The sequence below is a fragment of the Seriola dumerili genome, unplaced genomic scaffold (genome assembly GCF_002260705.1).
Source record: "Seriola dumerili isolate Sdu_G_001 unplaced genomic scaffold, Sdu_1.0 BDQW01000025.1, whole genome shotgun sequence".
NCBI classification, from domain to species: domain Eukaryota; kingdom Metazoa; phylum Chordata; class Actinopteri; order Carangiformes; family Carangidae; genus Seriola; species Seriola dumerili.
In genome coordinates this window covers 11518925-11534319 of record NW_019174280.1, presented here as the reverse complement: position 1 = coordinate 11534319, position 15395 = coordinate 11518925, and the positions used below count along the sequence as shown (strand labels likewise).

The window sequence follows — 15395 nt, the reverse complement described above, 5'->3', positions numbered from 1 at the left end:
TGAGGAAAATATGCTTTGCTATGGGTTTTTTTTTTAACAAGACGAGGTGATAAAAAAAAAAGCTTTCAAAGCAAATATTCACTTGACAGCCCTACGCAGAAAACAACAGAGTAACCTAACTTCTATGTTTTATTTAACAGGATGCTTAGACAAATGTTCTGGTGCTGGAGGAGATGTTTTTCTTTAGCATCTGTTATAAAAAAAGGTTCAGTTGTAAAAATGTTAACTTTTATGGCAGCAGCTGAATGTTAAAAGAGATAAAACTGGAAACGCATTTAGCTCTCTGTGTCTTGGAGGAATGTAGGGAAAAATATTATTAAACTTGTCAAACAGAAATCTACATTTTCCTTTATAAATGGACCAAGATGAGTAACTACAACTGGTAACTGTCAAACTGTGATCAAGTTATCACTGAGTTTCCAAATCTGTCTTGAGTGAGCTGTATGCTCAGCGCTCGCTGGCGTCACATCATAGATCAGATTTTGACATTTATTGACAAGTTCGGAACATTTTGCTGCATCAAACTTTAGGGACTGACAGTTTGTACCAACACCTACACCATTACTCACTCCCAGTATTTCGTTCAATTTCTAATAAAGACAATGTCTCATCCATGATTCATTCTCGTCCTTGAACCCTCTGTTCTCAATGCTTGTTGTTTGTTTGAATTCCTATTTATGTGATGATGTTTCGTTATTTTTGGGCATGTCCAGTGAATCAGAGCAGTCTGTCATGGCAGATAATGATGACTTAAACGTGGGTGCAGAGACTTATACCAAAATTTGTTGTGCAACTCTTTGAGAAACTTTCTGATTTCGCTCCATCTGTAGTCTCACTGCCTCTGAAAATTTGGAAATTTATTTCATATCTTATCAATCTGATTAAATAAATAGTAGAGCAATAAATTTCTCCATTATCCTGTGAAGCTTTTTTTTTTGGTTGAGATTTTTATTTAAATGTAGCTGTATTGGTTGTCGTAATGTTTCCAGTGTTCAGTTGAAGGTATTGCATGCCAGGTTTGCTCAGTCATGTCTGTCACATGAAAGAGTTTTGCACTGACACATTCACATCTACAGCTGCAGTTACCACCTCGCACCCCAAAGGGGAAAAACTGTGAAAAAGTGAAAAAGCTCCTGATGGATTCATCGCTAATTACATTCTTTGCATTATTTAGCATGTATAGCTCATGCTACATACTGCTGTAAATTGGGTAACCCATAGCAATATGCGTGCCTATTTGCTCTCATTAAATTTTCATATGTTTGGAGAGCCGGTTTCTTTTCATTTCTTTTCCTTGTTTTTCTTTCTTCCTCTATTTCTTTTTCCAAACTGAGATCATTTAATGAAATATAGTTACACACCAAAACAGGCACCAACTGTATCTGTAGCCTTAGGTTTTCACATTCAAACAAAAGAACTGGGATAAAATTAGTGACAACCAGTTAGCCCTGTTGTTAGGGATAGCTAACAGCGATAATACATTGTTAAATATTTGTAGTATCAAGTAACTCCAGCATTATAGAGGTTTTTCTCAGCAGACAAGCTGGTAGCTTTTCAAAAGGGTTAGTTTATACTCACTTGCAATATATTCCCTCAGAACTCATCATGAAATTAAAATCATACAATATTTTATTGTCAGTATGGCCTATTTTGCTTGAAGGGGAGACACACAACTTTTGGGCACCCTCAATTTGTTGCACTGCTTTTATGAATTGCTGTAAACTGTGTTAACTCACTCTGTTAACTCATTGTGAACTGTGGTGACTCCAACACACTGGTAAGCCTCAGCAGCAGGAGTGGGGGAAAAAAACTAATAGACTTGACATTAGCTTTTCATTGCCACTTGTATTGATTACACCTCAAAACATAAAATAGCCTTGCCCACAATGCATAATTGATTTACTCTGCCTGAACATTTTGCTCACGGTATCTAGGACTTACATTTGAAGTACAGCTTGTTAGAGGCTACACTGTTCGTCCCCCTGTAGATTCCTTGTCCATAGGTGGGAATCACCCCCCACCCATCCAGCTTTCATTCTGATCACTTCATCAAGGGGCTGCTGAGTTTTTCTTGCTACTCCTTCCTTGTATTCTTTTTAAGTCTGCTTTAATGTTCATCCACTTTCTTTGTCTCCCTCTCACACACATTGGGCCTATTATTTGTTTCTCTTCTGTTTAAAAAGCCTGTTTGTTGCCCTGTAATACTGCCTGTGACAAATTGGTTAAAAAATGCTTTGTAATTTCAATTGATGTCATCTGATTTGATTGTTTTTATTGCTGCAGGGCTTGTCTGAATTAAACTGCCTACCATCTCCTGTGAACATTAGAGCTGAGTGTGCATCTACTGTGCTGCTCAAAAGGCACTGTGGAGGCCTAACAGCCCTGAGGAAGAAGAGGAAATGAAGGCTACTCAGATGAAACAGGTTTTATGATGTGCCAGTCCCTTGCACATAACCATACTCTCTTGTGTGCATTCGATCACATTTAAAGAGTTTTTTTTTCCCCATGTTATCTGGCCTGGAGGAATAGCTATGGCCTCATTCTTTTCATCCAGCATCACAGTGACTTTTCCTGCATTTCTAAAACAAAACATTCCCCTCTCCCACTGCTCACCATCCTTGATAGAGAAAGATGTAACAATTCTCCATGACAAGTGCTAGTCTTAAACACAAACTGAAAACTTTTTAATCTTACATGGTGTATTTGCGTACAGTCATGCTGGGACGTAACACACTTTTGTAGACAATACTGTAGCCTACACGGTATTTCTGTGATCATTTCAATAGAGACACAAAGAATGTTTTTTACGTATTGTAAAGTGTGTTATAATAACTAGGAAAAATGTGTGGGTGTTTTGTTGTGAAACCAGAGGAGGTCTGGTCCGATGAACCCAATTAGAAATAATTAAGTGAATTAATGTAGATCTGGGCTCCATCTCACTGGTCTAATTGTATCTATTACCCCAACTGTACAAAGTGAAAATGCCTGCAAACTAGATTATTGTCATTGGTCATAAAACTTTTCAAAGGTAATTAGACCAATATAATGATAACCAGATTTTAAACAATAATATAGCTGTTCTTTGTTTTGTTAGCTGTCTGGGCATGTGCAAGTTAGTGCAAGTGTGTGTGCATGTTAGTGCACGTGAGTCCCTCCCTGTTTAACATTGGCCCTCCCCATGTTTATAAACAGGCAGGCACTGCCCACACACGAGCCCACACAGTGCAGTCAGCAGCACTCAGGTGAGAGTGACAGCATTCAGGTGAAAGCAATCTTCCAGAGTTTCCCCTACTGAAGAAACCATGTTTTTGTCAAAAAAGGCCTCAGACAAAGAAAGAGATAAGATCTGAGCATACAGACTGGCCATGGGGACTACGGCTCAAATCCGATAAATTTTTGTGGCAACACATCCATACAGTTTTTTAAGTTTTTACGATCAGTGTCTTTATGGGCTCCACCAGTGTCTTTAGGCTCAGTCAGTGTCATGTGTCCGGATGGATAACTCCAAGGCTGAATTTCTTTCCCAGTCTGACTGTGTAGCCAAGACTGGTCTGGCTTTACCAAGATAGAGAGCCCCACAAGCGGCCAAAGAGGTTCAGTGTGACCCGGAAACTGGCTCTTGACTCTTCTCCTCCATGTGTAAGTAACTTGATAGGTACATGATGTCACATGTCGGTTTTCATTAGTGACCTTCTACTTTAGCCATGGTAACTTTAGCTAACTTGCTGTTACCCATATTGTGGATATGCTCGGTAAATGTTGCTATAGCTGTTTTACTGCCTGCATTGCTGTGGAACATATCACGGCAATGCTAACATTTGTGTTGGCTCTTGTGTGTATAGGGCAGCTTTATTCAGTTGTGCTTGCTGTGTGATGAGCCAATTTTTTTGTAAGACCTTGCTGACATAGAAGGTAAAGGGATCTATGGCGATTAAGCATTTGTGTGACGTCTAGTGGCAGTGACGATCGTTTACAGAACCATCAAGCTAAGTTCAATTCATTTCTTGGTAATATGTCTTCCTCTGTAATGATCTCTTTTGTTAAATTTCATGTTAAAAGAATACCAAAATACTCATAGATAATACATCACATAACATTTTATAAACACACTATCTATAGAAAAGCATAAATGTCAAGTTCTTGTCCCAGGCGGCTTGATGTCATGGCCGTGGTGGGAATTAGATTGTACTTTAATGTTAAATGCAGTGTTTCACCTTGTAGCCAAAGTCCTCACCTGTGTTTGGGTTAGAATTTATGTGACTCTTTTTACGTGACGAAGTGCCACTCTGGTTAATAATATCATCATGTTAAAGTCGTGGTCATGATCGCAATCAAGTGAAATTTCTCACTAGACAACACACACTAACATAAATATTTTTTTAATTCCATCAAGTCAAGTCAGTTTTATCCATATAACTCAAAATCACACATTACCAATTTGCCTTAAAGGGCTTTACAATCTGCACATTGTATAACATCCTCTATCCTCAGACTCTGCCAAAAAACTCTCTACTGGGGAAAAAAGAACCTCAGGAAGAGCAACAGAGGTGGGATCCCTCTTCCAGAGTAGACAGAAATAACTAGCAGAATTACACTATAGAGAAACAGAGTGACAACATTAGCTTTTACTTTTAAACCTCATGTGGCTCTGTCACACAATCTGAAGATAAAAACAGTTTTCTTATACATAAAAACCATGTCTTTCTCTTGGGGAACAGGGAAATCATTATGTCTGTGGTTGAGATATCCTACACTTCCATGCTGCTAATTTTTACTTTTAAACTTGATGCAGTTTACTGTTGTGCCTTGTGTTTCATTACCGGAGATAAATATCATCCTAGTGTGTTCTGTTTGACTGGTCCTCACTAGCATCAAGAATAGAACTCAGTTTTTATTTATAAATGTTTCCAAATAAAATCCACATCAGTATATTACATTTTATTCTCAAATGTAGCACTACTGTTCATCAGACTAGATACAGTATGAGTAAATACTGTACTTGGGAAAACTGCAGTACAGTGGTTTACAGCATATAAATGGTATGAATTTCAAAACATTTGCTATACTCAGATTTCTCTCACGAATGATACTGATCTCATTTAGATCCCCTCATTAAACAAAGGTTATACTGTATATCAGTGGGGTCCTCATGCTTGTGGTGTGTGAATTACAGTGAGTGTTGGAACAAGTACCCAGATTTACCTAGGTAAAAGCAGCAACAGCAATGGAAAAAAAAATTAAATTAGGACTGAAGGTCTATTCTTGAAAAGTGGCTCCTGTGACTAATCTGAGTGGGTGTCAGACAGGGTAAGGGTCAAAGGGAAAAAGCTATACATTAACAGTTATATACACAAATCAATGTTAATTTCTAGACTTTTGTCTATTTTTTTGGCTTTTTTTGAATTAAAACTTGTTTTTTATATTTAAAATCTTAATCTGAAATGTAAGTCATAAGCAGGGGACTAAATTTGGAGTGTGGAGTAGTTGTATAAAGTATAACATACAATGGAAATACTCAAGTCAAGACAAGTACCTTAAAGCTGCCCATATGTAGGTAGTAAACGTCTTGAGTAAAGTAATTAGTTACTTTCCACCACTGGTGAGAGAGAGCAACAGATAGAGAGAGAAAGAGGGAAAAAAGTGGCAGGTTCAGCACTATTTCAGCACTGGACAGCTCCCATCAAATCCAGCATCCAGGCAGAGCAGAGCAGAGCAGCACGGCTGTAGCAGACATGATCCAATCAATCTCTCCCTGGCTATGACCCTGCATGGCAGGCAGCTCTGTGGGCACAGTCTAATCACTGTGCTGTTGAACCTGCAGCGGACTCACCAGCTCTTTGCTCACACATGCTACCCGAGGGGGAAAGCGTCACTTTTCAGCAAATGCTCAACCCCTTGACTGTTGGGGGGGGGGTGAATCTGCAGAAAGGAGAGAAAACCCAACATGTCTCTTAGCAACCATTCCTCAGAGCTATAGATTCACCTATAGATCAATTCCTGTCTTGTGTGTAGAGGTCGCCTATGGCTCGCTCTTTTCTCATGAGAACTTGCAGACTGTTCATTGTTTGCTGATGCATGTGGATAGAAATCCCTGTATTCTCTTCCTAAAAAGATATTAATTTCACAAGTTTACTAAACATGCTGATAACATCGTATAGGAACATTTCACACCTAGGCCTATACCAGGAGATAAAAATACTAAAAAGCACAGCAAGGTCACTTTAAATTCTTTGACCAGCATAAAACTCCTTGCATGATGCTTTTGTTGTCAGGAGAGCTTTTATTTTTGTTCCCATTTCCTCCTACAAAAAGTGACCCCACGCTGTGCCACTGTGACTGATTCAGATGTTTTCAATTAACAGGAAACACTTCCTTTATTGGTGAAGAGGCATGTTGCATTACATCATGCAGTCCTCTCCTGCATATTTGGGGGGCTTCAAACGAGACACTAGATGGCAACCACGTTGAGAGGGAGAGACAGCGAGTGTGTATGTAAGAGAGGAGGGGGAGAGAGGAGAGGTGGTGGCGGTGGGGTGGTAGTGGGGTGGGTGAATTACGTCGGCGTGGGACAGTGGAGGGACGGTCTGCTGATGGCACGCAGCTTGCAGCTGGAGGAGAGCTGCAGAGAGGGGAAACAGCTGAGCAGCGGGGAATGAGATTAATGCACAGGTAAAAACTGATCGACCACAGTTGGATGCAAGAGATACAGATTAAATTGACTGAAGTTGCAGATTAGATTATTATTGCCAGGTGAGAACAGATCTGCAGTGGAGGGAAAGCGAGAAAAGATGTGCTGCGTCCGTGGCGCCACTGGTGCGCTATCTGGGGACAGAGTGAGCGGCGGCCACGCGCTGACACCCCGCTTTTAGATGGCTCCAACATTTGGGGTGCAAAACAGGTGTCAGGGAAGTGTCGTCACGAACCCCGGAAGCCGGAGGAGGTGGGAACATCAGAGAGAAAGATGGCAGCGAAATCCGATGGTCGCGGGGTCGTCACCGGTTTCGCCCAGCTGCACAACCTGGACGAGGTGGTGGGGACGGGAGAGGACGACACTCGGAACGGCAGCTCATTCCACATCTGCCACTGCTGCAACACCTCGTCGTGCTACTGGGGCTGCCGGAGCGCCTGCCTGCATTACCTCCGGGGGAAGGGGAAGGGGAAGGGGAAAGATGCGGCGCGGCCACCGCAGGAGGAGCGCCTCTGGCTGGACTGCCTATGGATCATCCTGGCACTGCTGGTCTTCTTCTGGGACGTGGGGACCGATTTGTGGCTGGCCATCGACTATTACCACAAGCAGGACTTCCTGTGGTCAGGCCTGACCCTGTTCTTCGTGCTGGTGCCCTCGGTTCTGGTCCAGATCCTGAGCTTCAGGTGGTTTGTGCAGGATTACACTGGGGGCGGACTGGGCTCCGTGGAGGGGCTGAGTAGTCGTAGAGCTACAGCCTGTCTGCAAAGAGACAGGTGCTGCCGCCTCTCTGTCTGGGTCTGGCAGACTGTCATACACATCTTTCAGATGGGACAAGTGTGGAGGTAAGACAAACTTAAAGTTTATCCCTTAAAAGAATCAGATAACCCCCCCCCCCCCAAAAAAAAAAAAAAACACAGTGTTTCCAGCTCCTCTCACTCCATCCATTCACTCAGCCTTCTAACCTCTTCTTGGCTGTCACCTGGTATAACCCGTTGTTGTGTACATGACCGGGTTGAAAATCAGCACCGTGGTGATGCCATTACGCTCGCCTCACAGTCTCCACTAAGCTATTTGCCCGTATTTGCATAAAACACACACACACACACACACACACACACACACACGTACAACACAACACATACACAACATACATACATACAGTATATATATATATATATATATATATATATAGGCCTAATATACATGCAACAAATTTCTTGCTCTCGCCAAATGTGTCCACACCAAACTGCCACAGCTGCACAGAAAATGCACCGCTGAGATTATTTCATCACAGTGCGCCATTGCGCTTGTGTGGGGAGGGAAGAGGGCTATTTGTTCAAAGAGGGACAGGTAGCCTAGTAGCCGAAAGCTTGTGTGTGTGTGTGTGTGTGTGTGTGTGTGTGTGTGTGTGTGTGTGTGTGTGTGTGTGTGTGTGTGTGTGTGTGTGTGTGCGCGCGCGCGCGCGCGTGTGTGCGTCTGTCAGGCGCGCCGCTCACATCACAGCGCATCACAGTGCACACTGTCGCCTCAATTCACCCGCTCTCCCTCCCCGCATCAAATACTCCAACTCTGCAACTAGAGGCCAGCCGAGCATCTGTTTTCACGGCTCACAAAACTACATCTTCCCCCCCACAGACATGATGTCATCGATTCCTCTGCGACGCTCGACATGTTTGGTCCCCAAATCCGCTTTTTTTTTATGGCCATACACATTGGTGCGTCGGGGGACCGCGGGTGATACTGAAGGTGTACGTCTCTGCGCGTAATCTGTGGCATGTCGCGGCTACAGTAGTAAAATGTGACACTGGTGCGCGCAGCTTATCTACTCCATTTAGACTGTTCAGCAGCGAGTTGTTTTTGGTGCAGACAGACGCAGTGGCTGGCATTTAATGGAAAAAAAAGTAACGCATGACGGCTGCTGTGAGGAGGACTTCCAGCGGCTGAAAAATGTAAAGCAGCAGTCTCAGTGAAAGGGGTCAAATAATCCCATCCTGTCTACAGGTTTTCAGGGGACGTTCATAGTTTTTTTTGCGCATGAGAGACTGAGGTTGACCACCAGTTGTGTCAGAGTATTTGTGTTTGAGAGCTGCCTTTGCTCCTCATGATACAAATGGATTTTCTAAGTCATGATTGTGTTGTAGTCTAATACAGGAGAACATTTGCGCTACAGGCTAAATTACTCACTTGCTGACTCTAAGAGTAAAATCTGAACTGAAACTCACTGACCTTTTGGGGGGGGGGGGGGTAATTGCCACAGGCTTTAAATGAGATACCTTCTCGTCCAGTTTCACCTCACAGTTCAGTATAAAAATAAACCCAATTTTCTTCCTATGTGCTTGAAAAGAGCTTCACTCTCATGTTCAAGCTAAATTTAGTGCATGCCGTTTTGCATCCAGTGTCAAAATGGGTTTTCCCAGAATGAGACAATCCACTGTTCATTTTGAGCTGCACCTGAAGGCTGGTGTATTGATCAGCTGCAGTTATATTGGCTCAAGTTTATTTACTCCAGTGTGGTTTAGTTGATTATTTTACTCATATCTGTAGAGGGAAGAACATATGGAGGGTGCTATGAAGTGGCACCTAAGTCATTGGTTTTGTTGGTGATAGTGATTCATACATATACCATGTATGTAAACCACCTCCAGTTGACTAACCCCTGTTGCACAAGCAAGAGGCAGCTTTCTGAGGCGGACACTGGACGGGAATCAGTGGTGTCAGGGAAAGAAAACATGTAACTAGTACATTAGATGTTTGGTCATGTCTCACAGCATCCTTGTATGCATAATGTAGTTTTTTGTCCAATATATTGTTACCGTTGTTTAATGGTTCTACTACCTCATGTAGATTAATATTAATATAGATGTATTTTGGCATTGCAGGAAAAGTATAGGTGTAAATAATAACATTAATTATGGTGTATTTCATTTATAGGTGTGTAATTTTCAGGGTCCCGATATTGTGCACACTGGCCCACTGGCTTACCATACTGGGACACTTAAATAAAACTGAGCCATCATTCATGTTTTTACTCACAGCTGTGCTTTTCCTGCTGTGTGCTGTGAAAAAGGCCTATTGTGTATACGTTATGCAAGTGTCTTAGAAATTAGGAATAGTTCAACAATAAGCTTTGTGGCCAAAAGTTTTCATATCTGTTTAGGGGAATATAACAGCCAGCAGCCAGTTAGCTTAGCTTAGCACAAAGACTGGAAACAGTGGGGGAACAGCTAGCCTGGCTCTGTCCACAGGTAACAAAATCTGCCACTAATTCACTATATGTGCTGGACTATTTGCTGGTGGGGAACAGTGATAACCGGAGTCTCTGCTGGTTGCCTGGCAACTGTTCCAATAACCCCTCGCCACATAACCTCCCGTAAAATATAGACTAGACACTATAAATGTTTGTCAGGAATATGCTGTTATGGACATTCATGTCTGTGGTCACATGGCAGGTGTAAGCATTTAAGGAGGGGTCATGACATGCCTTTTGTGTTTTCCAGCCAGACCTTTTATTTGATGTTAATAAATTACAACCTTTAGAGGAATATGTAATACAGCAGGACTTTCCTTCTACTGACAGTGATAGATGTTTAGGGACAATAGGTCAAACCAGGTCACAATATTTGCACCAACTTTAGTTTTTACGAGTTCATGAAGGTAAAGCAGTAAAAATTTACCTAAGATGAACCAAACAAAATTTAAGTGAGTAGAAACAAGAGCTCTGAAACTTGCTTATAAGGAACTCAAGGAAACATAATGTGTTGGTGTGTATGTTGTGACAGCACAAAGCCTGGGGCGAGGGATCATTGTCAGGCCACTGTTTCCCTTCGGACATGATCCGGCTGGCTGCTGGTTCGGGGTTGAGGGTCAAAAGCTGCTCTTGTCGGCTTAGTGAGAGCTCACAACCTAAGACCCACAGGGCTAAAACTTGATATGGAGATTATTAGCCACCGTGAGAGGCCACCCTGCCAATAGGTAGCATATGTTATCATGTTACAATGTATTGTAATATGTATGTTTGTGTTGAGCAGTGTACTGGGACTTTGTTCACCTGAGATTTTTATTCCACAACATATGGATTTTTCTTATCATATATTTTAGTATCATATGGGGAATAAATGATCATTTTCCATTACTGGATTTCAAAGCAGCTATCTCAGCCATTCTTGGCCATTCTTGACAAGATACCGCAGTATTGGTGTGCACAATGTTTTGCCTTCATTAATATTAGAAAACAAGTTGAAGTGCTGACAGGAGTCAAAAACACTGCCTCATCATGTCTCATTACTCACTTCTATTTTCAATTCCTCTTTCAATTAGCTGCTTTCCCCCCGTGCACCTGAGGACCGAGCTGATGACAGAATCGCCAGGCTTGTTTTGCAGTTATCTCCTTGTTAATTGTTGACAGAACGGAGAGGGTTCCTCTCCCATCTGTAATCCCACTATGTCACTGGCTCTCCACAGCTCTTTCATGTCCTTCCTCTCTGTGAATCACCGGCACTGCCGACAGTGTCTCCTTAAGCTTTAGAGATTCTGCTCACATACGCTCAGGCACACAGTGGATCACACATACACGGAGGTCTCCTGGCAGTGCGATGGACAGCTTAATCAGTGTAAGCCCAAATTAGCGTCTGACTGAGAAAGAACTGCATCCATCTCCTCCCCCTGAGGAAATCCATGTACAAAGTTTTAGATGCTCTTTTTTGTCGGGAAATCCCTGAAGAATTGGATGGTGTGTTGTCCTCTTCTTTCCTTTTTAATTTCTTACACCTGGTTGAAAATATTGAACAATAGGCAATTTTCAGAAACTACTTCTCACTTCTCAAGTGAGCGAACGACTTTAACGACTCCAATGCCAGTTACTAACAACTGAGTAGTGAGGATTCAATATTTTTAAATACCAAACTCTAAATACATGCAGCAATTAAATATTTCAACATAGTTAAACGATTACATTTTTAAAGGGACAGTCCACTGATATTACAGATGAAGTTGACCTGTTACAAGGAGAACGACATCTGAGAGAACAGCTGAATAATATCTTGTGTGGCTCTGGAGGGAGCTTCTCAGTTTGTAAAAGATAACCTTGTTGATGTCATCAGGGGTATCTTGGCTTGGGTTTAAGAAATGGGTGTAGAAAATGTAGGATCCAGCATTGTATGGACCTTGACCAATACTAGAAGACAAAAGGTCCAGATATTCTGGACTCTGCTGTTTCAAACTTGACCATTCATTTTCAGAGTTGTCCGCTGTGAGTCTGTCCTTTTAAAAGACCTTTAGATTTCCAGGATATACATGATAATCCCCTCATGTACAATGGTTAATCTAAAACATCCATGCCCACTGAACCTTTTAAACCCTGCTGTCCCATTTCAGCCTGGACGTCTAGAACCATTTACACATCTTCTGTGCAGTTATATACTGTCGCCCATAAAGTTGGAATAATTTTGTTTTCAGACACAATCCTCTGTTTATTGCTATTTAAATGCATCAGTAATCACTTTTGACCAGGTGCAATGATTACATTATGTGTCCCAATTACCCAGGTGAAATGAAATAAATCACATTGTCACAATCATTTCATGGAAAAAGGAAAAAAATATTTTATTCCAACTTTATGAGTAACAGTGTATAAAGATTAAAGGTGGTGCATTTTAAAGTTGCTCAGTCACTAGCTGTATACTGTAGAAGAATAATTCTTGACCCCTTTTGCAGGGATCCATCTGTGGTGGTCAACCTAAGTTTTCCCAATTTTTGTATAGGTTTTAGTTGTCACAACAGACATTTGAAGGATGATTTAAAGGATGGTGATTATTTGTGCAGTTAAACACGACTGTGGAGCTGTCCTCCCTGAAATCACTGCTCTACTCTTGTTCTTCTTTGTGGGAGCTGTCCAGTGCTGAAATCCCGATTTAAAGACAAGTTCTAAAACATTTTCTTGATCTTTCTTTTTAAATTCATGCAGCTCACTGAGTGTTATAGGGTGTGTATACATGATAGTGCGTATTGATTTATAGCGTCTCATTGGGTGTCATACAGTCTCCCATGCAAATACAACACTGTATTGCACAGATTCCTAACCTCAGTGAAGATGATATCCAGAAGACATGTAATGCTTTGATATCCAAAATGATATTAGGTTCAATATTGTATTGAGGGCACGTTCAGGCACCTGCTGAGTATAGTGAAGCGTGGTACAGACTGTGGATATTATACATAGGGTCAGTTCTTGACAGTGTATTCAGTTGCAGTACACAGTGCTGAAATGTTGGCCTTCTTAATTTCATGTTTGATGTATGCAAGCTTTTCCTGTTGATTTTCATGATGTCACATTGTGTCCATGAGAATCAGAGTGTGTGGGCTGTAGCACTGATAGTTTGACAGTGTTTAAAACATAAGATATTCCAGTTCAGTATATGAATGCGATGGAAATCAGACTGCTGAATTTTTAAATCTTCCATATCTGTAAGGGTCAAATGAGACCACAGTGAGACTGCTTAATAGGCTGGTAAACATACAACTCTATACACAATATTTATTTTCAAATATTTTAGTTCTTGTTGTTTTAGGCTATTACTGAAACTGTACATTCGTCTTCGCTTTCAAGGAATTCTCCAGTTCGGCACGAGCCAAAGACTCCCCCTTGCAACTGTACAACATGCTTTGACACCATAAATCTGGTGCTTGGATTACGCTTCAGTCCAGAACAAGAGTGGGCTCTCCATCGAGTAACACGAAAATCTGCCTCATGGTTGACATCTGCCTCTGTTTCTTTGCGTGGTAAATATTAATACAGACTGGGAAGGAGACGACAAAAGCCCCTCTTGGCTGGCTGGGCTGCTTGTAGTTGCCAAAAAAGGTTTGTACATGCAGCGAAGCGAGACATTGAGATGATACAATGCAACCAGCTGCCCTGTCAAGTAAAAAAAAAAACAGCTGAGGGGGTGAAAGAGGCAAAAGATGAAGGCTTGGATAAATTGGTGACAATCCATATGATTTTGTATTGAGAGTTTAAAATGGCAAAAGATGGGAACATCTTGTTCCATCCACAGTGGAGGCACTGGAGTATTTTTTAGAAGTGAAGGAAACGACTAATAGATGGCTGGATCTTACTGGGCTGCTTATTCAGTTTGCTTGCAGAATAAATAAGGCTGAGAATCTCCTTAAAAAAATCCAATTGTTTTCCATTGCCATAAAAGCATATGAAAAAATATTGTTTTAATGTTGGTACTCTTCATTTTATAAGATTAAAAAAACAGGTTAAAATACATAGAATACCATTCCCTCAAATGCAATATATTCTACAAAGAGCAAAGGATGAGAAGAGCACACAGGCACAAGAAACGCTTATCTTTATTAGGGTACACATCTGTTGTGTGTTATTTACAGACAGCACATTAAACTTCCTTTGCTGCTCTGGAACATATCAGTGTAACGCTAGTCATTTTCTCATTAGCACTGATAACAGGGGGCAAACCTTTAAAGCCAGTGCTCCGAGAAAACCCCCAATTATGTGACAGAGGATCCTATCTGAATGCAAGACAAGGAAAAGCTAGCTTTCTTGGGAACCTAGCGCAGCTGGGGGTAAAGACACAGAACACCATAGATGACACATGAATATGTGCTTCAGTTATTCAAGAGGCAGAGGAATTGAGGGATCTGAAAAACTGACTCAGTTGCTGTTTTGGTTCAGTATCATCAGGATTTGAATTGAAGCAGGATTATTGAATCAGAGCATGTGGCTGGAAATGTTTGATTGAGCCTGCCGTATTTGTTTAAATCAGAATGTTTCACCACTTCATAAGAAGGCAGTTGATGAAAGTTTTTCCAGAATGTTTTTGCCTGTGTATGTGAGTAAACCCCTAAATAAATGAGTCGCTAACATGTTAGCCGATTGCATTCCCATTTCTACAGGTGATAACACTCGCCGTCACTGCGGAGAGCTCTTAAGTTCAGTTCAGGGTGAATGAATGGGTATAAAGAGCCCATGATGATGCTTGATTTAACCGCCTCAGGCCTGCCTCCTGAGCAAAACAATGTTTTGCAGTAGAAGCCTGAAGGCCCTGATGTTACATCCTTGCTGCTTCACTGGTCAACAGACAGAGAGGGTCTGGCACTCAATGAAGGAATATTAAGCACACAGGCAGATGGGTTACCAGACAGACATTTGTATGCAGATCACATACATATGTGTACGTGCACATACACGAACCACACCTCGGGGGAGTAGAGGCGAGCTCTTTTTTTATATACCTCCTTATATGCAGTCTCACATCGCAGCCACTTCCTCGCTCACGGACACACAGAAACACACACCTTGGCAGAATTACACATTTCCATGTCCTGTTTCTTGAGGCACTTAGATCAGAGGGAGGTGGTGCAGCCAATGGACAATGAAGTCCTCCCACCGTCTCCTGGCTCTCTCCTTTTACGAAAAGTCATTACCTGCACTCTTACCCTTGGAGCACAGAAAAACAAGTCTTACACTTATTTCATATTTTTAAAGTTGGCTACTTATTATTAGATATTCTTTAATTCTTATTGTCAAAAAATCCTGTGAAAAGAACTAAACCAACAAGTAATTAATCCCCAAAAACCATTAAAAACACATCAGCGAGCCACACACCCGTGCACTGGGTGACATGTTGCCTCATCACACTGAGCACGGACACTGTGGTTTATTTTGAGTTGATCCCACAAACACCTTCCT

General features: G+C 41.6%; 1 protein-coding gene across 1 annotated transcript in view; it reads left to right on the top strand.

The window, feature by feature from the left end:
• The first annotated feature begins 6961 nt into the window (after window positions 1-6961).
• The window catches only part of xkr6 (XK related 6), a 48946-nt gene continuing 40512 nt past the window's right edge, over window positions 6962-15395 (top strand). The window contains exon 1 of the mRNA XM_022737870.1: window positions 6962-7530. Coding sequence (XP_022593591.1) covers window positions 6962-7530 — 569 coding nt within the window. The remainder of the gene's footprint in view (window positions 7531-15395) is intronic.